The sequence below is a fragment of the Nannobrachium achirus genome (genome assembly GCF_963921795.1).
Source record: "Nannobrachium achirus genome assembly, chromosome: 18".
Lineage (NCBI taxonomy): Eukaryota > Metazoa > Chordata > Actinopteri > Myctophiformes > Myctophidae > Nannobrachium > Nannobrachium achirus.
In genome coordinates this window covers 2,238,787-2,265,700 of record NC_137825.1, presented here as the reverse complement: position 1 = coordinate 2,265,700, position 26,914 = coordinate 2,238,787, and the positions used below count along the sequence as shown (strand labels likewise).

Sequence of the window (26,914 nt, the reverse complement as noted above, 5' to 3'; positions counted from 1 at the left end):
CACGGTGCCAACATGGCACAGGGGAGGGGCCAACCTTGGGCACGGTGCCAACATTGGCACAGGGGAGGGGCCAACCTTAGGCACGGTGCCAACATGGCACAGGGGAGGGGCCAACCTTGGGCACGGTGCCAACATTGGCACAGGGGAGGGGCCAACCTTAGGCACAGTGCCAACATTGGCACAGGGGAGGGGCCAACCTTGGGCACGGTGCCAACATGGCACAGGGGAGGGTGATCACTGGCACACTGGCATAGGTGTGAGAGGTTTCTTTTTAAATTGAATATCGTCGTTGTCGGGTGGAAACCTTGTATGTCCAAAACCGTTTGTTTTGTAATTTATCATTTTAAAAATGACTTAAACTAGTGAAAACAGCCGATCTACAAGCACACAACGCCTCGCACCGCGAGGCGTTGTGTGCTTGTAGATCTGCTGTTTTCACTATTTTTGTGTGACGGCAGGGCTTTGCTTTGCGAAATAATGTACACATTTGAAACTTGGATACAAGGTTTCTGCCCGACAGTGACGATATCCTAAAAAAGTTAATCAGTTAAATAAAGTCCCTTTATATCTATATACAAATTACATCCAGCACATAACTCTACATTCATTCACTTTAAATAAAGTCCCTTTATATCTATATACAAATTACATGCAGCACATAAAACATAGCAATGATTAGAAATTCAGAGCTTTAACCATTGAAATGCATTGACAGAATCTGCCCTCAGAGGTAGGCTATCTGCCTGCCAGATAACAGAGTATAACAACAACAACAACAACAGAGTATTTCTACATCGCAGCATCGATGCTTTTTGCTTAGTTTTATGTAAACAATGTGAGGTACTTTTTCCACCAACAACCAGACCTTCTCTGATCATCTGACTGATAATTCTTATATCCACATTTTTACTTTTTTTTATTTATTTTTTATTTCATGAATTGATCAGTACAAGCAGTGTCACTTAAAAGCATTAAAGGTAACAAATACAGAAGCTCAAAACATTTTTCTTTAAATGGATTAGTTTATTGAAAATGAATTAAAAAGGACTTAAAAGGACACAAACACAAGAAAGCCTATAAGTGGTGTGAAGCTAAACATTTTGAGCTTGTAGATCTGCATTTTATTTACTTATTTTTAACCCTGAAAGGTAACAGTTTTGAGATTTCCACCCAGGGTTTAAAAGCTTAAATGTGACTATAGAGACACACGGGCGCCTACAAATTGAGTGATAGCGCCCCCACTTCGGGTAAGGGAGAACAGTGCACTGCAGCTGCCAATGCAATCCCAATGAGAGGCATCGTGAAATATCATAATTTCAGTGGTTGACTACTGAGGCCATAGCGATTCTTTTTGTGTTCTAATAAAGTGTCCCATGAGTTTAATTTTGCCTTTTTAAAGTGGCATATCTGTCATCTTGATACACTACCTACAATATACTTTAATATACTTCATCTGTGAATCAAAATTGCTAGCATTGGAAATCTTAAGTTTAGGTGGTCGCATGGTACACACGTCATGGTCGCATCCCTTGAGGTTTTCAATACCCAGATACGCTTGTCTCTCATGTATAATTAGGCTGTTTATTTTTTGGAAATTACCGCATCTCGCTTCTTCCAAACGGAGTCTTGCAGGTTATTTTTGGATTAATACTAACCTGGAGAATCCACTCTGTAGTTGAAAAACTCGGGATCTTCAAAGTCGGCGCTCATAAACGCACAGCAGTAAAGACAGTGATGTCACTGAAAAGCGACAGGTTCTGTGTCTGCCGTCTCCCCTCTTCTCTGTTAACATTATGGGTAATCTATTCAAGTGGCAAATTAAACGTGACACATATCATGTATTTAGCAAACAAGAAGATATGTTGTCAGGGTCAGGCCATACATTTGAAAACATATTTTTATTTAAATCAATATAGTCTTCAGTTTGTGTAGGATTATTTTAATATTAGGCTAACCGCAGTTGAATTGCAATAACTTTCTATGGGCTGGCTTGCAGTTCACCGTCCTCCCTTACCCGAAGCGGGGCCGGTGTTTCAATTGTGGGCGTGAATTTGTAGGTGCCCGTGTGTCTCTATAGAGCATCACAGTGGGTGTGGTTTACTGGTCCCGGAAAAGAATCTCCCCTTCATTTTCCTCTTAGATGTCCACGAAAATATTTATAACAATTATGTTAAGCCTAGAACCAAGCCACGCAGGATGGCAGTGAATCATGACCATAAAACCTTTGTTTCTATGAAAAGAACATTTTGAAAATCGCTAAACAAAGGGCATTTATTAAATGTAGTATCAAATCATATATCATATAGGATAGAACAACGGACTCACTCGCTAGCTTCCGCCTTGGACTGAAGACTCACTGAAGACTCACCTTTTCAGACTCCACCTAAACCCTTAGCACTACTGGAAAAATCATTGACTATACATGAAGCTAGTTAGCATTTGTTTTTAGGTTTTTTAAGAAACCTTTACGGATTATATTGTTTTTTCTAGATAGATATTCATTTTGTATTTGTTATATTGCTGCTGATGTACTGACATATTATCCTGTTTATTATTGTGATGTTTTATCTGCTTATTGTAAATCGCTTTGGATTAAAAGCGTCTGCTAAATGCTTAAACTGTAAACTGTAGGATCAAAGGTTTTATGGTCATGATTCACTGCCATCCTGGATGGCTTGGTTCTAGGCTTAACATAATTGTTATAAATATTTTTGTAAAAGTCTATGGGGAAAATGAATGGGAGATATTTTTAGTGGGACCAGTAAACCACTTCCGCTGCGATGCTCTATAACAGTCCTCCATGCTGAACTATAGATGTGCCTCCATCCAAAACTGCACGTCTCTTTGCCTTGCTACTGAAGGCTACAAATAAAAACATTAAGCATCACATGACTCTGATTTTACATCCCATCCCCTGAAGGGCTGGTCCCTTTCTGATTGGTTCAGAAACACACAGGCTTCCTTTTCAGACTGAAACTTCAAAATAAAACACCCTAAATAGCCATTTCACTGGGTCTTTAACTTACCATAACGCAGCACTTCGGCCACAACCTCCGTAACAACGCACAGCGCAGGGAGCCTCAGTCCTATAAATAATCTACAAGCTCACAACACGTCACACCCCTGCACGTTGTGAGCTGCTAGATCTGATATTGTCATTATTTGAAAATGAATGATTGCATGGTTTTCTTCCAAAGAATACAACATTCTGGTCAAGACAAAACAACGATTAGAAACACACTGATGATTATAGTTTTATTAAAGTCATTAATAGATGATATGCTGTAGGCACACATGGTTCATATAAGGCACGGAGGGAGGGAGGGAGGGACCCCCATGTGAACATAATAGACCAGGGACCCCCATCTGATCATAATAGAACAGGGACCCCCATGTGATCATATTTCAGACCAGGGACCCCCATGTGATCATATCTCAGACCAGGGACCCCCATGTGATCATATTTCAGCCCAGGGACCCCCACAGTGTGATCGGGTCTAGAGCCTGCTTTACATAAGCGCTCATTTGCATAATGCACACATGATAAACGTAGGAGTCACCTCTCCTTGTTCCTCATTGGTGTTAGTTAGCTCCGCCCCCTTTCTTGATTGGTCGATGTTTATATCAAAAGTCAAGTTTTATTGAATGCCCTACACAGTTTTTCAAAATAAAAGCTCCAGACAGCTCCAGACAATACAAGCTGTTTTTCCCAAAATAAAATCCCCTCACATAATCATTTTTCAAAATACAAGCTCCAGACATCATGTTTCACAATAAAAGCTCTCCAGACATCATGTTTCACTATAAAAGCTATAGTTTTTTTTTCCAAAATCCCCAAACTCAGTTAAAAAAACCAAGATAAAAACACTTTAACCAACCCTTTCTTTATCAGAATAGAATCTCCTCACATCGTATTTGCTTACGTATGTTTTACAAATGCAGTTCTTCTAAAGAAAATAAGCTCCACAGATTGTTTTCCTTTCAAAATAAAATATTCAAAACCAAAAGAATAAAAGTCCCATACATCAATAGCAACAATCCTTTTTTTCAAAATAAAAGCATACACATTAACACTTTTGCTGCCTCTTAAGGGATGAATTTTCCTTGCTCCCTCCATAGGCCACCGCTTTATTTTGAAGGGCAAGGCGGGGTTTTTGCGCTCATTATTTTCATGAAGGTGTCATGGCGGCCGCCATCCGAGTGCAGATTGCACTGTAAACATGCCAGCCTTGGGATCAAAATGTACTTTTTAGAGTAAATTAACTGTTTTTAATTGAAAGATCAATGGATTTACTATGGAGGAGCTTCACTTGGCGTGCACGCCCAACATGCGTTGTAAACAAATCATGGACATTAGCGATGCAGAATGGACAGCGAGGACGTACAGTAAGTCAAAACAGTTTTAATATGTTTACAGTTACAGTGACGAGGTGTCATGGTATTAACCCTTTCATTGACCAGGTGCCTTGTCTAAGGCAGCAGAAGTGTTAAAAGCACCCAGATGGACCACTTAGCAGCCTCTAGTGGTCAGATGGAGCATTTTATTTAAAAATAAACAAATGTTCTTTTTTCTAAATACATCAAGTTTCTTTTCTTTTCAAAATAAAATCCCCTCGACCCTTTTTTGTGTTAGTTTAGTAATTTAGTTAGTAATTTTTCTTATTTTTTTTTCTTCTCAAAATTAAAGCCCAATAGTTGGGTCAAAAGGGGCAGTTCCGTGACCGTGGAGAGCGAAGGTCCGTTTCTCAATGGATTTGTCATCTAGGAGGGTTATTAAACACATTTGGCCGGGGTGTATTTTTTAAAATGGTTGGGAAAATGTTTGACAGCTAGGGTAATTTTCAGTCTCATTCACCTACACTATAAAGGAAAAAATGCCTACCCAAAAATCTGCTTTAAGTGGGATGTGAGGGGTCAAATTAGGGGTTTTTAATTATTCTGAATCCATTGCAAGCATTTGTTTTGCATGAAAAACATTCCTTGGGCTAAAAAACGGCCAACAACACTATGGTTTAGTGATGAGTCATCAATTTTCACAGTCTTTTAGGGTCCGTTTTTAGCCCAAGGAATGTTTTTCATGCAAAACAAATGCTTGCAATGGATTCAGAATAATTAAAAACTCCTAGTTTGACCCCTCTAATCCCACTTAAAGCAGATTTATCGGGTAGGCATTTTTTCCTTTATAGTGTAGGTGAATGAGACTGAAAATTACCCTAGCTGTCAAACATTTTCCCAACCATTTTAAAAAATACACCCCGGCCAAATGTGTTTAATAACCCTCCTAGATGACAAATCCATTGAGAAACGGACCTTCGCTCTCCACGGTCACGGAACTGCCCCTTTTGACCCAACTACAAGGCAAAGTTTTCTTTTCTTTTCTTTTTCTCAATAGGCTACAAAAGTGAAATAGGTCTACATAATTTCCCCACACAAAATAAAAGCCTCCAACATAGTTTTTCTACAGGTCCACCCATCTGACCACCTAGCAGCCTCTAGTGGTCAGATGGCTGCGTTGCATTTTCAGAGCATGTTTTATTTTAATGATCATTCAATGCACTGTTCTGGCTTTGATCCAAAGTTTCCAAGATCTGACTGAGAGCATTCTCCCCCTAGTGGACACACACAGTAACAACAGCATGAATACAGGCATGAATGGAGACCAACATGTGTAGTAAACTGTTGATGAGTCATCACATTAGAACATGATGAGTCATCATTAGAACATGATGAGTCATCACATTATGATGAGTCATCACATTAGAACATGATGAGTCATCACATTAGAACATGATGAGTCATCACAGAACAATCATTAATGTTTATCTGTAGAACAGACTCTGAGGATGGAAGAGATTTAAATAAACATCTGGACGTTACCTTGCTCTCCAAAGCTCTCTGTCTCTGCTCTATGGTGACTTTGGTTTTGTCAGAAGAGCCAGGATTTGATCCATCTAGTGGACACAAACGGTAAAAACAGCATGAATAGTGGCATGAATGGCAACATAGGTGATTCTATCAGGAGAAGCAAGGCTGGGTTCCTCATGCATGCATGTCTCAGGGTAGAGAAACTGTGCTCCACTGAAGCACCCCCCCCCCCCCTCCCTCCTCCATAGAATCACCTAAGATCAACATTTAAATGATAAAACTCTTTGACAGAATGGAGACCAACATGTGTCGTAAACTGTTGAGGAGTCATCACATTAGGACATGATGAGTCATCATTAGGACATGATAAGTCATCACAGATCAAACATTAATGGTTATCTGTAGAACAGATGGAAGAGATTGAAATATAAAAAATCTGGGCGTTACCTTGGTCTCCAAAGCTCTCATTTCAGTCCGCTGTGCAGTGAACTGTTCATTCTGTGCAGTGAACTGTTCATTCTGTGCAGTGAACTGTGCAGTGAACTGTTCATTCTGTGCAGTGAACTGTTCATTCAAAGAGGCTTTGGTTTCATTCAGTTGTTCAGTCAGTTGCTTCTCCATTCTGTCCACTCTGCCAAAACACACAGATATTTATTGATTGGTTGACTGACTGACTGACTGACTGACTGACTGACTGACTGACTGACTGATTACAAAGTAAATGCAATTACACAAAAAAATATAAACACAATGATACAACACATTGTCTCACTAGATGAAGGTTAAACAGTACAATGTATCACATAACTGTTACACTGATGTACACGCTAGAGCTCTTCACAGGTCAAAAAGAATTAACCGAAATTGAAATGGACCGTAAAATGTTGTCTGATTCCGACCAGTTCCGAAATAATAATCAAATTACAAAACCAAACCCGAGTGGCCCCGTAACGGCCTTGTCCGATTCCGTCCTGTTCCGACTTTCTTTATTTTTTTACAGATCGAAACCTGTGACATTTGTCTCGAAATCCGTTTATTTCCAAGGTTCCGAGAGACGCAAGCATTTAGCCTATGATTAGGCTGTCAGAAGTCAGAGCGGAGGTGTAAACTTTATCATGTAATGTAGACTTATTATTGTCCAATGCTGCTGGTTCGTTACCTAGGAATCTATAATATTAACATTGAAACAAAAGCTAGGGAGAAAGGAATGCTTTTAGGCTAGTTTCTATCTATAGAGGTAAGTTATTTTCGGTTTAATTGTTTGTCATGGTTGTAATGTATGCTGCTACGCATCACGCATGCATTACGCACAAAAGTTATTTTTCCCCCCGTTTAGTCTGGTAGGAGGCTATAGGGCCCACGCACCCGAAAGATATATTTTTCTAACCTACCTTTTTAGAATCCTTAAGGTGTCTAGTTAATGAATTTTGATGTTCCCAGGGCCAATTTGTGTCCGATATATGTTTTTTTTAACCATATGTTGTGTCCGTCCTGGATTTTCGCTGTGAAAAATACAAACTTTAAATCAACATAGCTCGTGAACTATACATCCGACAGAAACCATTCACCCCATTTTATGTTCGTTTTTGAGAGATGAATTGATTGATATGAAGATTTGCCATGGTTCCATCATGTTTAGTGCATTAAAACCCAAATAAACAGAAAAAAAGTTAAAATTCGCCTAAAATGGATCACAACAACTCCTCCCCCATGCACCCTATTGATATATTTTTTCAAACATTTGCATTTTTACAATCTTCAAGATGTGTAGTAAACAAATGTTGATGTTCCCCACTTGAAATATTGACACATGTATGTTTATTCTGGCATAGTGTTTGCTATAGTGAATTTTCGAAAATGCAAAAAAGAGAATGTAAAATCTACATAAGGTCTTAACTATACATTATTCTGAGACAAATGTCCAATTTGTCTGTTTCATTTTGGCATGAGACATTGAGGGAGATGGCTGGTGACATAATATGTATATTTATGGATCATCAATACTCAAATAAATGCTAAAATGCAGGCAATTCAATAGGCAGAATGGGGCCAGAGGACATTTACCAATACAAATGAAGTTTATTTTTTTATTTTTTTTATTCAAATTGTTAATATGATTGCTTTGGGTGCTTGATACACACATCCCATCCAAATTCAAAACATAGTGCCAGGTTTTAATTTTGCCTACAGTTTTGGATATCTGCAAACAATTTCAAATATACATGACGTCTTCATTAAATTATATGCATAGACAAATTATCCTATTTTGTTTTATTTTGGCATGACATGTCATGCCAAAATACCATTTCATGCCAAGATTTGATTCTAGACAACCTCAAGTTTCCAATGGAACCAACCTTGTCATGCTACCTTGTCGGGCAGGGGGGTAAATGCCTAATGATTCAAATGCGTGAAAGCCTCCCCTGTACAGACATGCCAAATTTAGGACAATCTCAAGAACCATTTAGTTTTTATTACTGTCTTTATAGGGGCGGCATAGCTGAATGGTTAGGGAGCCCGCCTGGAGAACCAAAGCCCCTGGTTGACCCAGGTTTGATTCCAGGCAAGGGTTCCTCTGTCTGTCTGTCTGTCTATCTAGACCACTGCATCTCGACTCAACACAATTACCGGTAAAAGCAGATTTCTAAAGCACATTTAACATGACCAGGTCACCCAAAGTGTTGTACAGTTAAAATAGAAAACGACATAACAATGCAATATATAAAGACATTTACAATAAAATACCAATGAATACCAAAATAAACAAAAGCTAAACATTAGCATCAGTAAAGGAAAATCATGGACTGCCAGTCTCAGCTAAAGACCAGGCAAGTCTTTAATAAAGTCATGAAATATCAGTCGACTGGGCAGCTCTTGATGTGTAGGGGCAAGCTGTTGCAGAGCCTGGGCTGTCCTGCATAGACCACAGTAGTGCATCTGTTGACCACTGTACAACATCTGTAGACCACTGTTGTCCACCTGTAGACCATTCTAGTACATCTGTAGAGCACTGTGTTGCATCTGCAGACACTATAGTGTATATGTAGGCCACTGTACGACATATATAGACCACTGTTGTGATCTGTAGACCATTTTAGTGCATCTGTGGGCCACTGTTGTGTTCTGTTGACTGCTCTAGTGCATCTTCAGACCACTGTACTACATCTATAGAACACTGTAATGCATCTGTACAGTAGCCTACAGCACTTTGGATGACCTGGTCATGTTAACGTGCTTTAGAAATGTGCTTTTAATTGTGTTGAGTTGAGATGCAGATAGATAGATACCTATTTTCCTCCACACACATGGACATTGGAACCCTTGCCTGGAATCGAACCTTGGTCAACCAGGGGCTCTGGTTCCCCAGGCGGGCTCCCTAACCATTCAGCTATGCTGCCCCTATACAGACAGTAAAAAAAGCTACATGGTTCTTACCCAACACTGCATGAGATTGTCCTAAATTTGGCATGTCTGTACAGGGGGAGGCTTTCACGCATTTACATTCACATAAATCAAGGTGAAAGCTCAAGGGTCCATTTGAAAATTGGTGATGGCCGTTTATCTCCAGGTGGATCCTCACATGATCCTCTGGATAATGGACTTGCTCCTTAAAAGGGAGTAGTTTGTTAAGGTCAACAACTCCTCGTCTTCTGTCCTGATTACATCTACTGGTGCCCCCCAGGGGACAGTGATTTCCCCAGTCCTGTTCTCCCTCTATACCAACAACCTGAGGGGCTCAGACAGTGCGAGCATGGCTGTGAAGTTTGAGGACGATACTGCTCTGGTGGACACATCAAACTGACCTGCTCACTTTGAAGAGGAAGCAGAGAAGCTCCACCAGTGGTGTGAGGAGCACTACCTCCAGCTGAATGTGAAGAAGACTAAAGAGCTTCTCATAAGCCCCCGGAGTAAGGATGATGACCTTGACCCTGTTCCTCAGCTGACACTGGGTGGAGAGCTGGTGGAGAGGGTCAGCAGCTACAAATATCTTGGGAGCACTATTGACAGTGGGTTGACTTTTAATGACAGCACACAGGCCATCTTTGCAAAGTGTCAGCAGCGGACCTACCTCCTACGGAGGCTGAGATATATGGATGTTGCCCCCCCCCCCCCCCCCCATCCTTCGCAGCTTCTACATCTGCCATATAGAGAGCCTCCTTACCTTCTCCTTCCTGGCCTGGTACGGGGGTCTCTCAGAGGCCAGCCTCAGTGGGGTCTAAGCTATGTGGGATGCAGTGCTCTGCCCTTCAGCATCTCTATGACCAGAGGACAGTGAAAAAAGCAGCAAAGATTGCGAGAGACCCAACTCATAATCTCAGCACCTGCTTCAAGATCCTGCCCTCGGGTAGGAGATATGACTCCTCTACACTCAAAGGCCAGTGCCAGTTTCATCCCCTCTGCCATTAGGCTCCTCAATAAACACAACCCCCCCAACACCTGATTCACCTCAACTGGACCAGAATACACATACACAGGTGCCCGGATGAACTAGACATGGACGGACACACGTGCATACACACGCACACACACACACACACACACACACACACACACACACACACACACACACACACACACACACACACACACACACACACACACACACACACACACACACATTTCTTTTAAATACCTTTTAATATTTAGAATTATTTTATACTTTTTATAGAACTGAAGTACTTTGCTGGGTGTTTTATTGTATTGTATATTTATGTATTGTCTTGATATGCACTGACCCGAGCAAAACAAATTTCCCTTGTGGATAATAAAGATATCTAATCTAATCTAATCCCTTGCCAAAATGTTGTCCATCTTTGAATCATTAGGCATTTACCCCCCTGCCCGACAAGGTGGCATGACAAGGTTGGTTCCATTGGAATGTCTAGAATCAAATCTTGGCATGAAATGGTATTTTGGCATGACATGTCATGCCAAAATATAACCAAATAGGGTAATTTGTCTATGCATATCATTTAATTAAGACGTCATGTATATTTGGGTTAGGGTTAGGGTTACTGTAGGCAAAATTAAACCCTGGCTCTAAAGCACCTAAAGCATTCATATTAACAATTTGAAAATAAATAAATAAAATAAACTTCATTTGTATTGGTAAATGTCCTCTGGCACCATTCTGCCTATTGAATTGCCTGCATTTTAGCATTTATTTGAGTATTGATGATCCATAAATGTACATATTATGTCACTAGCCATCTCCCTCAATGCCTCATGCCAAAATGAAACAGACAAATTGGACATTTGTCTCAGAATAATGTATAGTTAAGACCTTATGTAGATTTTACATTCTCTTTTTTGCATTTTCGAAAATTCACTATAGCAAACACTATGCCAGAATAAACATACATGTGTCAATATTTCAAGTGGGGAACATCAACATTTGTTTACTACACATCTTGAAGATTGTAAAAATGCAAATGTTTGAAAATATATATCAATAGGGTGCATGGGGGAGGAGTTGTTGTGATCCATTTTAGGCGAATTTTAACTTTTTTTCTGTTTATGTGGGTTTTAATGCACTAAACATGATGGAACCCTGGCAAATCTTCATATCAATCAATTCATCTCGCAAAAACGTACATAAAATGGGGTGAATGGTTTCTGTCGGATGTATAGTTCACAAGCTATGTTGATTTAAAGTTTGTATTTTTCACAGCGAAAATCCAGGACGGGCACAACATATGGTTAAAAAAAACATATATCGGACACGAATTGGCTCTGGGAACATCAAAATTCATTAACTAGACACCTTAAGGATTCTAAAAAGGTAGGTTAGAAAAATATATCTTTCGGGTGCGTGGGCCCTATAGCCTCCTACCAGACTAGTTAGTCTGATCCTAGACCAGCATAATCTTCTCAGTTACACAGCCATTCTATTCATGTCGCTGCCTTGCAGCTAACTGTGATCCTAGGTCAGCCTAAATGCAGCACACACGTTAAACAACGCTTCAGTTCGTTCATTCATTCATTGCGTTTCTCTCCGTCTCCTGATCAGAGCGCAGCAGTGCACTCTAGTGCACACACACACACACACACACACACACACACACACACACACACACACACACACAGCACACACACACGACACATTGATTGGTTTATTAAAAGTTTGCATAAAAAGGCAGAAAGTACACACGTCTCACACACAGTACGGGTCCTCTTGGGGTCACTCGGGTAATACACATAATGATTGACAGCCCTGTGTTCCGAGGCAAATGCGGCCATTCCGACCCGGCTCCGAGTGACTATGATAAAACACTGACCGAACCCGGTACGGGTCTTTCGGGGTCGGGCCCCCGTGAAGACGAAGACACACACACCACACGCACATCACTCACACACACACACACACACACACACACACACACACACACACACACACACACACACACACACACACACACACACACACACACACACACACACTCTTCAGTAAAATGTATTACAGAATTATTTAATGGAGTATTGCAAATTTTCAATCATTGTACTTCTACTCCATTTCAAGGTAAAGATTGTCCTTTAACACTGCAATAATAGACCGTTTGTCAGCCTTCTGATTGGTCCCTGAGACTCCCTGACTGGCCAACCAGAAAAAAACATTCACTTTTTGCTATCGGGGGTGGAGTTTGTGCAGTGGAGAATGTTGCTTCAGCCTTTCAAAAACTGTCCGCAGTGCGCGACACGGAGATCGGCCGGTACGGTGATAGCGACGGCAAGCGTCAAGCGATCTCGCTCATCATAACGAATAAGCTTCAACAAACTAGTTCACATGTACCTTATCAATGGTCTAAGAGTCACGATTGGGTACATATAATTTAAATGGGCAGAATTACGAAAAGCCAGCCTATTATGTGAGGAGAAACATTCTCTCTGTCCTCTTCCTAGTACCCAAGATGCAATGCGCTTCTCTTTCTATCTCTGATCCAGAGGATTAAACTAATTAAAACATTTATTTTTCGGGGGAAAACTACTGTTTTGCTATGTAATTACTGTACCTTTTTCTTCCCTTTTTATTAATATCACGTAGATGTGTTTTTTGTGGTACTTTATATAGCTGTAATGAGGCTATGAAGGGAAAAAAAATCGCATCCACTACCACTATAAAAGAATCTGCAAAGAGGATTCTGTCCCACTGGGATTAAACAAATTAAAACATATATTTTCGGGTAAATCCCCTGTTTTGCAATGTAACTACTGTACCTTTGTCTTCCCTTTTTATTAATATCACCTAGGTGTTTTTCCTTTGGTACTTTATATAGCTGTAATGAGGCTATGAAGGGAAAAAAAATCCCTTCCACTTCCACTATAAAAACAATCTGCCCAGGGTTAATGTCCCATCATAGTAACAGGGCAGAATGGGGCGGGATTTGCAAAAGGGTTTATTATTTTAAATCTTTAGTTACAAGTTACTTTGTAGCAATTACATTAACAACTTCACTCCCTATATGTACTTTGGCTATTTGAAAATAGCAGATCTACAAGTTCACAACTCAGCTTGTAGATCTGCTATTTTGACCACAACCTGCATGTAGTGTTATGAGCTGTCACTTTAACACATCACCTTATTGTTGAATGTGATGAATGTAGTGATTGACATGAAGTCATCGTCATCTCACCTGTCAGTCATCTGATGAATCTTCTGGTCAAAGGTTTCTGTCACCTGTTTCAGCACGTTGTCCACTCTGTTGTCAACACACACACACACGCACGGCGCACGCACAACACAACACATTTCAGTGGTTTACTCATGGTCAAATATTATTACACCTACATGAGAAAGTTACTTTTGTCACTTTGTACTTGAGTTAAAGTAATCATGAATACATGCTCTAGTCTAAAGTATACATGCTTTAAAAAAATGCCCAAAAGTAGAAATTACAAAGTACATTTTGTTTAATATCAGTGCATTGCTGTATAGAAATACTGACAGTTCCGCATTTCCATAGCTTTTCAACAAGTATCAATAATAGAAAAAATATAGATCTACAAGCTCACAATGCATTACATGAGCTTGTACTATTTTCACTATATTTTAAATAGATCTTAAGTGGTACTGTACTAATACACTTCAAGCATATATATTTATTTCCTTTCCTAGAAATGTAGTGGAGTCAAAAGTACAATATTTGTCTTGCAGTGCAGTGAAAGTCACAAGTATCCAAAATACAAATAGGCTACTTGGTAAATTACAGCACAAAGTAAATGTACTTCATTAGTGTCCACCTCTGGTCATTATCATCTTACTTATCCGAAATCTGCTTGATCCTCTCAGAGTCACTGTTACTCTCTGTCTCACTCTGAGCTGTGAGGAACTTCTGCTTCTGCTTCATCTCCCAGTCCTTTAAGTCCATCCCCTCATCATATTCTCCAAAGATCTCCTCCCGCCACCCTTGGGGGAAAAAGGTTAAATTATTATCATGCACCATGAACAGAATGCACACAGTATCTCAGCAGCTGTGAGCTGAGGTCGGGCCAAGACAATGTCAACAATTACAACAATTATAATGAATTAATCCATCGCTCAATTAATAATCAACGTAATTTTTGGTAGATGCTGTATTAAAAGCACAGTTACACAGACAGTGTTGTACAAATGAGATACATTTTCCTCAGGAACGATACATGAGTTGTGCATCATCGATCGTTCGTTCGTTCGTTCGTTCGTTCATTCATGCAGTTGCTCAAAATAAAATAGACAGTTAGAAATGATTCTCCTTTGTTCAAGACACTGCCCAGTGGTCAAATCATTTTCCTAATTATCGTAGGAAATAAAATCGTAGGATATAAAAAAGTAGTTCACAAAAAGTAAGGAATCTTGACTTTGTTCCATTACCCCTCGGCTCCACCGGGCGCGTCGAGCATCACGTCAACGTCAACGCTGGGAACGCTCCCGTTTTAATCAATGAAGGGTGCTCCACTGCCGACGGCAACGGCAACGTCGGACGCTCAAATTCGCCCCGGTTCATTTGTTGACGCCGGCACGACGCCGTCATTTTGGTGGAGCCCTAGCCTTATATCTCCCCTTTAATGTGTTTTATATAATTTTTATCGTTGATTAGTCACCTTTCAAACAAGGTACAGCTTGTAAGCATCGGGCATTCGTGGAATGAGCAACACATTCAAACGTGTGGGTAGCGACAACCAAAAATGGCCTGTAATAAGGTTCTGCTGGCTTTCCCTCTGGTTTGGGCTTCAAGTTCTGGCAGGTGCGTGCCAGGCACAGGTGTGCTAACATATCCAATGCCAAGTATATTCTATTGGTCTATTCATTGTTTTATATCAAATGCTATGGGAGTGCAGAAAATGGATGTATCTAGGTTTCTACTCCCAAATTTGATCGTCAGGAAATGCTGTTTTTCAACGTCCTGTAGCTAAGTGACCGACAGCCGAGGTGTTCTTTTTTCTTTTCTGGGTGAAAGGAGACATGTGACAGCGTGAATGTGCACAGCGTGGACGCGCTCATGGCTTCTGTGGGTTTTCAAAATAAGGTTCAATCAATGGGGAGGCTTGAATTAATAAATACCTGTCCCATATTTAAGATAAAGACCGCAGACAGTAAGGTGGTGGAGGATGCTGAACGGAGGAGCCAAACAAGGACGGGACTGGAACTCCATCAGGAGGTTGTAGTGCTGGAATCTCCAGTAGAGGTTGCTATTCTCATCCACCTTGTTGAAGGTGTTGCTGCATGGAGGGTTGAAGGCACATAAACAACAAACTATTAAATCAAGTAAAAAACTAAGATGAACATTAAATAAGAAGTAACCTCAAGGTGATCAGAGATTATGAGAGGAGATAAGAGCTGAGTTCAGGAAAACAAAGAAGAGAGACAGACAGACAGAAAGACAGACAGACAGACAGACAGACAGACAGACAGACAGGTTCTCTACCCGAAAATGGCGATGAGCAGGTTGATGAGCAGTATGTTGGTGACCAGCAGGAAAACCACTAGCAGAACGATCACCATCCAGTTGTTGAACTCACTCCTGCATGGCTCAGCACCGCCATCTATCAGTGTCATGTTGTAGGTGCAGGATATGTTCCACTCTTGTCCCGCTTTGAAACATACAAACAGACAAATAAATGTATAAGGGTAATAAGGGTAACAATAATAACAATAAAAATAATAATAAGGGTTGGCAGGCTGTAATAAAATACAAAATGATAATACAGATGGGAAACTAAAACAAATACCCTAAGTATAGCTGCAAGCAGCAATACCAGGGACCATGCATACACCTAGTGACAACACTAAGTAATTTTGGAATATAACAAGCATTCTGATGGCTGAGGCTGAGGACGTCCAGGCAATAAGGCACAATGAAGCAATGTTAGGAGACTAGAGTTAGGCAGAAATGTCAATTTGGACAAACATGACTAAGGGCACGGTCAGACCAAAGTATGGCTGCCGACTGATCAACAGTTTGTGTGTGCAGCCGACAGTTTTTTGCAGCCAGCTGATTCTAAAAAATAACCAGTGATGGACCTGTCACTCACTGTCAGGATCCTCCCTGTGTGAGCGTAGTTCCAGATGCAACGTGTGTGTTTAATATTCACTACTGGTCTGTAACACAACGTGCCTTGGTTCTGCTTAGTTTGTGTAACGCCTGAGTTTTGAACATGGATCTCCCGTGTGAAAGTCCAATATCTTAAGCATTGAGTCAAAGGGACATCCCTATGGACTTTTGAGACCATCAGGCTGAGGCAGTGAGTCACTCTGCTACATTTGCAACCTCTAGTGATTATGCACATTAACACCAACAGGTGTCAATAACGGTAATTATATTATTTATTACCCGGCTTGGTTGAATGCTTGATTCTGATTGGTCAAGCGCTGAAATCAGCGGTGAATTATAGTCGTATAATGACCGCTCCACTCTATAATTCACCGCTGCCTAATCAACGGCTCAGAGCACCTGCTGCATTCAGGCTTCACTTCGTGAATCACGCGATAATGGCCGCTGAGCGAGATGTTATCCCTTACATAATATCATAATTGACACCGGCAGCTACACAACACGAGTAGCTAACCAGGTGTCACCTCCTGATTCTTGGGCTGTTCCACCTTCGACTCAGCTGATTGGACAGAGAGGGAAAAGCAGCATCTGTGTGGAGAATTGATCTGCTTCAAGCATAAACATAAGGTCTGCACGGCACGCCGAAAGATGTCCAAGACCATCAAACCACGCCATTCTCATTGAAATGCATTGGTAGAATCTACTCTCATATGTAGAATATTTCGGCGGTGTGAGGCTATGAGGCTAACAAAATGTGAAAACCCATGCCTTTCTTGCCAACACAAGTGATAAAGATAATTTTGTAATTAAAGAAAGCTTTTGTGTTTTATTATCTACAAGAGCCGTTTTCAAACTTTTTCTAATCATTCTCCCTAAGATACAGTATTTCATGGTGAAATATCCATTTCCATCAAAGCTGATTGAACCTCAGCATCCCACACGCACGCACGCACGCACGCACGCACGCACGCACGCACACACACACACACACACACACACACACACACACACACACACACACACACACACACACACACACACACACACACACACACACACACACACACACACACACACACACACACACACACACACACACACACACACACACACAGTTCCGCCCCCAACAACAAGTAGCAGAGTAGAGCACAAGCCATGGAAGCCAACACACACATTCACAAGCCCTTGTAAGCAGAGGCTTAGAGACACAAACTGATTTGAATTGTTCATAAACGATTTCCTAGGATTATGTTTAATATCAGTGGGTGGTACAAATTCATGGACTATTAGTCCATTTGGTTCAATCTGTACCCTTCGCGATGTAACATTACCGACCGGCTCGCTCGGAGTGGGGAGATCATTCCAGAAAGATAGACAACCAGACCAGTTATCGAGAGTTGGATCACAACATTCTTTTTGCAATATGTACTAGCAACATATTCTGGCGGAATACTTATGGGGTTTGGTACAAATAAGTGTTCCATTTAGATCCGTACCCTCACAGAGTTTCCAATCGCACGCGCGGGGGGTGGGGGTAATCAAACAAATCTTGGGTGGTCTGTTGTGAACTGGGGCTGCCCTCATGTTATATTTTTATTATACAACTATTTTGTAGCAGTCCCCTAGCAGTAGTATACACAACAATCACTGCTGTGTATACAGACTTTCACTTACTCTAGTAACCTCAGTAAGGAGATGCAGTATGTGGGTGACTGGATAATAATATTACGTTTATAATGTTCCGTTGTAATGTTAAAAAGAAAACTACATCTGTAATCAAATTGAAATTAGCTTCCTAGGCCTATAAAAAATTATATAACTATTTACCAACAAGGTCGACAAGTGGTTAATACTAGTCGACTAGTTGGTGAAAGCCCTAACAACACACACACACACACACACACACACACACACACACACACACACACACACACACACACACACACACACACACACACACACACACACACACACACACACACACACACACACACACACACACACACACACACACACACACACACACACACTCACTCACTCACTCACTCACTCACTCACTCACTCACTCACCATCTATTTCCTCAAGCTTTAAATCTCCAAAGATGTAGAGGAAAGGTCTGTAGATCACTCGACGGACGATACGATCTAGGTCGGAATCGTAGTGATACAGCAGACCCTGAGTGGCTACTCCATATGCCACTATCCACACCGCCAGGAAGAAGAGGAAGAAGCCGAAATCTTTCATCTAAACAGTGAGAGACAAAAACATTTGTATTCATTATAATATCAGTGGCCAATGAGACCTTAAACGCATGGTAAAAGAGCATTAATATGTGTCTTATAGCTTACCATTTTGCCAACTATGATGATTTTTGGTCCCATCTCTTTGTGAATGGTGGAGATGTGAATGAGACGTATCGTGAAGACCATGTAATCGATACACAGGACACCTCGTCCAAACTCGTACGACCCCTCAAACATCCTGAAGCACATGAGCAGAAGAAAACAAAGTTCATCTAATGTAATTCATTCAAATGAGGATCATTATCACTATTCCTGCAATTATCATAGTTTTCTATTTACTTCAAGTACGACAGTAAAGAAACATGTTTGTGTACCAACCTGCAGATGAGACCAATAATGAAGAGAATGATGGCAATGAGGTCACACATGTTCCAGAAATCCTTCAAGTGCAGCCTCATCTTCTGGTACAAAGGCATGTCCCGGTAGCGACCAGAGAATGCCTGAAAGTAATTAAACACATTAGATACAGATTACAGCTAATAGACAATCAGCTGTAAGAGGACAATAGTTTAGAATTTGCCTTACATTACAGTTGTGGCAACAAATGATTTTACTTTTACTAGGAATTGGCTCCTCAACAATGTGTACAACAATAACAATATGACGAATATTCAAAATAGTCACAATAAGTTAAATTCAATTCCTAAAAATCTGTTTTAGACTGTTTTTATATTGCAATATTTGCATTATTTATATATATATATATATATATATATATATATATATATATATACTAAAGGTGTCAAAATTATCGCGTTAACTGCGGTAATTAATTATTTTTATTAATTGCGTTAAAATTTTTAACGCAATTAATCCAAAAGCAGAACGACCTGCGGTGGAACACTGTCTGCGGTGGAACACTGTCTTACTGTAGCCTATAGCGCTGCCACTGCTCCTCCTCCACCCCCCCTCCCCCCTCCCCTTTCTACACACAAGCATGTCACTCTGACTGCAGCAGCGAGAGACGGAGGAGAGCTCAGAGCTACGGTTTCAAAGTGAAGCAGGATTTAGATTGTTCACTGGAATAATACCTGATCATCATCATACAATACATCTGAAAAATATATAGTCTAGCCTACTTCTACCTCTGTTCCTAAAATCCGCGATGTTGTTAGGGTGCTGGGCTGCTGGCCTGGGTGCTCCAAACTTACTTGGATCAGATGAAAGACGCACGGCACTGCCAGGCATGACATTAGCTTAACGATCGATCGCCTCGTTGAAAATGCGAATTTGACACAGATAGATTATACAGGCAATCAACAGCACAACATTAATGGCAGCTGTTACAAACGCTTGTTTTCTCTGTCTTGTGCACGTGTGTCAGCTGTTTTATCTGTAACCTAGATGTCAAATAATTCTGTGTTGTATTGCAGTGGTTCTCAACCTATGGGTTGGGAACCCTAGGGGGATCCCCAATTTTATTTTGGGGGGTCCCCAGATGTTAAGCTTAATGTTAACATGGTTTTCTCACTCAACAATAAACAGACCAACATACAGTATAGGTGTGGCATCTGCACATTTCTAAACTGACAAATTAAGGGCTTTTTACTAGGCCTATACCATACCTCTGGTCAAACATTAGTCAAATTATCAAATATTAGAGGCAGATATTCTGAAAATAGCAGATCTACATGCTTGTGGATCTACATGCTCACAAGCATGTAGATCTGCTATTTTCACAAGCAAACAGTCAAAACTAATGTAATGCCAACTCCTACAATTCCAAGTGCTCGTCAGGGTGTGTGGTGTGGGGGGTTTTGGGGGGTCAGCCTGAAAAGTCATGTGTAAGCCAGTGTTTTAGACGTAGCCATGGGCCTATAAATATTTGCTATTGCTACACAATAAATGGTAAGGTAAAAAAATGCATAAAGGGTAATAATAATAACAATAATGATAATAAACATATATATAGGCCTACATATTGTATGATTAATCTATCTTTGCCTTTAGCTTGCCATTACCGCAACAATATACATAAAGAAATGGCATATTTTGGACATAGTTCGATTTGTGATTAATCATGATTAATTAATTTTTGAGCTGTGATTAATCTGATTAAAAATTTTAATCATTTGACAGCCCTAATATATACACATACATACTGTATATATACTGTATATACAATATATATACTGTATATACAATATATATACACCATTTTGCAGTGATACATCATATGCACAGTTATAAAATACATTGCATTAATACATTCAAATATATCAGCATTTACATATTGGACATGCCATGAAATAAACACAAAAGGAAGCACAGAATGGGCTATGGGGGTGTTTAACGACAGATGTTGGTGGAAAAGAAAATGTCAACAGACTTTGATGTTTTGATACAACCAAAACATGCTTTATTATACAGTATAGACAGACTATGCATATATGTGTTCTAAACATAATTGAATAATTACCAGTTGAATACACAGGGAATATGCAAGTAGAACTATATATAGATATAAAAAAAACATGGAATTATACTGAGGTGGAAAAAGTACTAACATGTCTTACTTGAGTAAAAGTATCAATACTGCAATATAGAAATACTCTGAGGGTGCCCTCACACCAAAATACCTTGGGTGGAATCCGCCAATGCATTTCAATGAGAATGGAGCGTTTTTTTAGGGCACCCTAACAAGTAGAAGTTCGGAATTAAAATGTACTTGAATAAAAGTACAAAGGTATTGGCATCAAAATAGGCATATAGCCTCAAAGTACCAAAAGTAAAGTACAAACTACAAAATGTTGAAAATAGCAGCTCTACAAGCTCACAATGCGTCGCGATGCGACACGTTGTGAGTTGAGAAGCCTAGAAGTAAAAGTACTGAAAACTAGAAATACAAGTAAAGTTTGTCAAAATTGTACTAAGGTCAGTACTTTAGTAAATGTACTTAGTTACTTTTAAACCACTGGCATCTAGACCAAATTATCTCATATCCATATCCAACCAAATGCTTGTGCAACATGATAAAGAAATAGTTGTGTAATAGTATGAATTGCAGTTTATTTACACGAAGGAATAAGGATTGTCATTACAAAGTATTATAGCAGCAGACTAGCTATTTGATGATCAATGTTGACTCTATTACATATCTGCAGCTGTTGGTTCATTTTCTGTAAGTGGCTTGCAAACGCTGTTGTCTGAAAAATAAATAAATGAAACATCATGTAAGTAACATAGATCGGTAGGCATTGGCATGGCTTGGCAGGCTATGGGAAATGTAAAGACTACGCTAGACGCTACGCTAGACTGAAACTCAACTACAATCTGCTGTTGAGCAGTTTAGCCAATTTTGCATGTGGGTCTAAACAAGCACAACGGTTCAGATAAAAATATATATATGTATACTTATTTAAGTCTCACATATGTCACAATATGGTACGCTCAAGCACTTCCGTATTGTTTAATAAACAGCATTACCTCAAAGTGCAGTACACCTCGTAACTGATGGTGTCGCATGGCTGAAAGTATATGGAGAAAAAAAACTGAAAATGGCCGCTGATCGGATTAAAATGCTGTAACAATACGGACAATACAGATAATTCTGCTTGAGCGTCCCATATTGTGACATCTGTGAGACTTCAGTAAGCACTTTATCTTTGAAGTCTGAATGTTTGTGTAGACGTACCTAGCAAATTGGTTAAACTGCTCAACACCCGTTGGAGTGAATCCATCACGGTCGCCAGCGACCGTCACATTCAGGGCAATTGTTTGTTCATTCACAGCAAAGTCGTTTACTTACTCGAGTCGAGATTCCGACGCTGTCCATCTACCAATTCTTCTGCTCTGGAATTATTCCTGTGTATTGGGGGGGGGGGGGGGGGCTGTGTCTCTGACTCAACTATATAACTTGGAAATAGCCTACTAATTTCGCTCCAGTCGAGTGTGCTATGTGTGCCTGGCTGCAGCCACCATGATAAACACACTGAGAGAGGCAGGCAGCAGCGTGGGGGTGCGGTCAGATAGCGTTCTGGGTGGCACAAATTCTCGGGGACACCCCGTGGGCTGTCTGTGGGGTTGGGGACGTCGGTTTCACTGAGAAAGGGGTGTCGTTTTTCCGCAAAGGAACGATGAGGCGTTTCACGTCATGGTTCACGGTGTTATAACTCAATTTCTTAAAACACACATTAAACACGAAAATGAATCCATAACTGTGTTCCTTTTCTCCCAAACAACTTTCAAATTAGGGTTTTTGTCTCAGGGGTGAACTGTCCTTAAGGCCCATTCCCACTGGGCCAGATAAAAGATATAAAACAAATATAAAAAATCATTCTCCAGATGAATACAAAAAAAATCTCTTTCTCCATTCAAGTTAATGGTAAGATACAGACCAGTAAGACTCCCTAATCGGGAGATAAGCGACCGTCAGGTCGCAGTGTGATTTTAGGCCAAAAAGTGTAGGAGATGAGAAGTGTCCAAAAATGTGTTTGTAAAAATGGGCCTGATGGTGGCGCTATATGGGACAGATCCATGTTGATGAGATGAGTGTAGCCATACTGTGTACCAATAGATGACTACCGGGAGCTCCGCCCCCACCTCTCCGCCGAGACCTCCGACGAGAATCACAGCCGCACCATTCACTTGAATGGATATACAGCGGATTTTACACATTAAATATTAATTCCGTTTTGGACCCAGAGCTTCGAAATCTCGTCCAATCCGTCAACAAAGGCCTGGATATGCATTGGAAAAATATGTAGACCTTTAAACTTTTAAAACAATACAACAAAGGAATATAAGGACGCAACAGCAGAATGAGGAAATCGCCTGTCTGCTGGACCTATACAGAGCCGTTTTCACTTTTCACTGATTAGTTTAGAGGCTATTACTCTCCATTACACAAACAACCAACCAGAATAAACTGCTTCAAATGTAGGCTACATGTTTCTTATCATGCCGATTGCTTATAAATCTTATCTATAACATTTGATATCTCTGGCGTGAAATGTTCGCGATTCCTGACAAGTTTAGCTGCCGAGCCGCAGAGGGAGAGGGTGTTGCATCAAATTCTGGGCCCTGGGTACAAGGATTCGCTGTGGGCCCACATGAATGTTCTTCATCGTGGGATTTCAAAAATAGCAAATCTACAAGCTCACGCTATGAGCTTGTATATCTGCTATTTTTCAATCGATAAAGTCTAAAATAATTAAGGCCCTTCCACCGTGGGCCCTGGTAAGTCAGTCCCACTTTTCCCCCCCTTGTGACGCCCCTACCCACAGCCTGCAGTCGAAAGCAGAGTTGAAATACAACACTTCGCGTCGCTACCCCTGTTCATTCAGACATTCACAGACGTACATTACATATCAGTTGCTATTTAACATAACAAATAAGGTGTTTGTAGTCATGGGTTATTGTCGTTTAGGCCAATACAGTCCATTCATATTTAAATTGGTTTGAAACGGCTGTCTGTGGTCCAGCAACCACTTATTCCTCTGCTGCGACCTTATATATTCCTATGTCGTATTGTTTTAAAAGTGTAAAGGTCTAAATATTTTTTCCAATGCAGATCCAGGCCTTGTTGATGGATTGGAAGAGATTTCGAAGCTCTGGGTCCAAAACGGAATTAATATTTAATGTGTAAAATGTGTGTACAATCCGCCGTATTTCCCATTGAAGTGAATGAAGCCAATAGCGGCGCGCTGTGATAGTGGCGGAGGCAGCGTTTGGAGGGGGCGGAGCCGGTAGTCGTCCATTGGCGTGATTTTAGGGCAAAATCTGTAGGAGCAGTGTCCAAAAATGTGTTTGAAAAAATCAGCCTAATGGTGGCGCTATATGGGACAGATCCATTTTGATGACATGAGTGTAGACATGCTGTGTACCGATTTGCGTGATTTTAGGGCAAAATCTGTAGGAGCAGTGTCCAAAAATGTGTTTTAAAAAATCGGCCTGAAGGTGGCGCTAAATGGGACAGATCCATGTTGATGACATCAGTGTAGCGCAAGTGTGTACCGATTTGCGTGATTTTAGGGCAAAATTTGTAGGAGCAGTGTCCAAAAATTTGTTTTAAAAAATCGGCCTGAAGGTGGCACTAAATGGGACATATCCATGTTGATGAGATGAGTGTAGACATACTGTGTACCGATTTGCGTGATTTTAGGGCAAAATTGTAGGAGCAGTGTCCAAAAATGAGTTTTTCAAGAATCGGCCTCATGGTGGCGCTAGAAGAGGGCCATGTGCGAATTGATGGGTGGAGGTTGTGGTTTGGCAGGCAAGGAGTATGTGTGCAAAATTTGGCATGGATGGGGGCAACGGTTGTGGAGATATGAGCAGGGCAAAAGTGTGACGTGTGACAGACAGACGGACGGACGGACAGACAGACAGACAGACAGACAGACAGACAGACAGACAGACAGACAGACAGACAGACAGACAGACAGACAGACAGACAGACAGACAGCCAGCCGGTGGAGGTTTTGGTAGTAAGTGCGACCTGACGGTCGCAATAAAACACACACACACACACATATATATATATATATATATATATATATATATATATATATATATATATATATATATCTGTGACAGATAAGCTTTTTTTTCTCCTTCTTTAAAAAAAATTAATCTGTGACATATTTTTTATCTGTATCTTGCCCTCTACTTGAATGAAGAAAGAGATTTATTTATCTGGAGAAAGATATTTTTTATCTGTTATCTGGCCCAGTGGGAATTGGCCTAAAGTCTGTGACTGGCCACAGACTACAGTCATGTCAGAAACATGTATCTGTCCCATCTAGCGCCACCATCAGGCCGATTTTAGCAAAACACATTTTTGGACACTGCTCCTACAGATTTTGCCCTAAAATCATGCAAAGCGGTACACATGTATCTTCTAAGTCACGTCATCAACATGGATCTGTCCCATTTCCCATATTCCCTCCTGATTGGCTACCATTGCCTTCAAAAGTTTGTGTATGCAACCTGACGGTCGCTTATCTCCCGATTTAGGGAGTCTTACTGGTATTCTGATATTTTGATGATGTGGTACAGTTCAGTCACCTGGACTTTCCCTCCCCAAAAATGATGACCATCATTAACTTATGGCTTGTTATTATGTCACCCAACTCCCATTCAGAATTACCTAAAACATAATGACAGTTATGCAATATAGGCCTTGTTCTAGTAGTTTTAGATACACTACATTATTGGATTATTCATATTCTGGTAGTTTGGTGATGTGGTACAGTTCAGCCACCTGGACTTTCCCTCCCCAAAAATGATGACCATCATTAACTTATGGCTTGTTATTATGTCACCCAACTCCCATTCAGAATTACCTAAAACATAATGACAGTTATGCAATATAGGCCTTGTTCTAGTAGTTTTAGATACACTACATTATTGGATTATTCATATTCTGGTAGTTTGGTGATGTGGTACAGTTCAGCCACCTGGACTTTCCCTCCCCAAAAATGATGACCATCATTAACTTGTCACCTAACTCCCATTGTCTTTTTCAGGGGAGGGGTATGTCTAAAGAAATCTGATTTGCAATAAAACTACTTGCCATCTCCACATAACCACTGGTTATTGTTTAGTAGCATATTCGTGATTTGGCAGCCAAGGAGTGTGTGTGCAAATTTTGGCATGGATCGGGGCAACGGTGGCGGAGATATGAAAAGGGCAAAAGTGTGATGTGTGACGTGTGACTGACAGACTACTGCCGGTAGAGGTTTAGATAGTAACTGCGACCTGACGGTCACAACAATCCATTTCATTAATGGGACACCGAAACATAATAAAAAAAAAACATTGTTGTGTTTGGTTCTAACTCAGGTAGGGGTATCTCAAAAACTAAGGCCTTTCTTGAGGACTTGCTGTAGGACTATACTACAGAGAAACGTGAACACGTAGGAACGTGATGTATAGTTTAACAATGCTTTATTAAATGTAATAAACAAGATCCTAATCTGTTCAATCACTTTATTAATCAGAGCATTCTAAATCCTTATTTTGTTTATTCATTTTATTAAAGCGTTTATTTTATATAATTAAATAATTAATTCACTTTATTAAAATGTTTGTTTGATATACTTAAATCTTTTTTTTCTCCTTCTTTTTGGTTTATTAAAGTGTGCCATCAAAATCCTTAATATCACAGCAGGTCTGTGCTTAATGCGTCCTCACCAGCCCTGCGATGATTACTTTAAGCTTTGTATGACGGAAGGATAATTACGTATTAGGCCTACTGTAGGTATCAGAGTGTCACC

The 26,914-nt window shown here is 40.4% G+C and overlaps 1 protein-coding gene across 1 annotated transcript in view; it reads right to left on the bottom strand.

Moving 5' to 3' along the window:
* Window positions 1–26,914, bottom strand: part of LOC308302621 (transient receptor potential cation channel subfamily M member 4-like) — a gene marked incomplete at both ends in the record, with an annotated part of 110,370 nt that overhangs the window by 10,206 nt on the left and 73,250 nt on the right. The window contains 9 exons of the mRNA XM_080746877.1: window positions 9,669–9,863; window positions 13,497–13,562; window positions 14,125–14,269; window positions 15,404–15,561; window positions 15,768–15,933; window positions 16,909–16,953; window positions 18,465–18,639; window positions 18,744–18,876; window positions 19,017–19,138. Coding sequence (XP_080603003.1) covers window positions 9,669–9,863; window positions 13,497–13,562; window positions 14,125–14,269; window positions 15,404–15,561; window positions 15,768–15,933; window positions 16,909–16,953; window positions 18,465–18,639; window positions 18,744–18,876; window positions 19,017–19,138 — 1,205 coding nt within the window. The remainder of the gene's footprint in view (window positions 1–9,668; window positions 9,864–13,496; window positions 13,563–14,124; window positions 14,270–15,403; window positions 15,562–15,767; window positions 15,934–16,908; window positions 16,954–18,464; window positions 18,640–18,743; window positions 18,877–19,016; window positions 19,139–26,914) is intronic.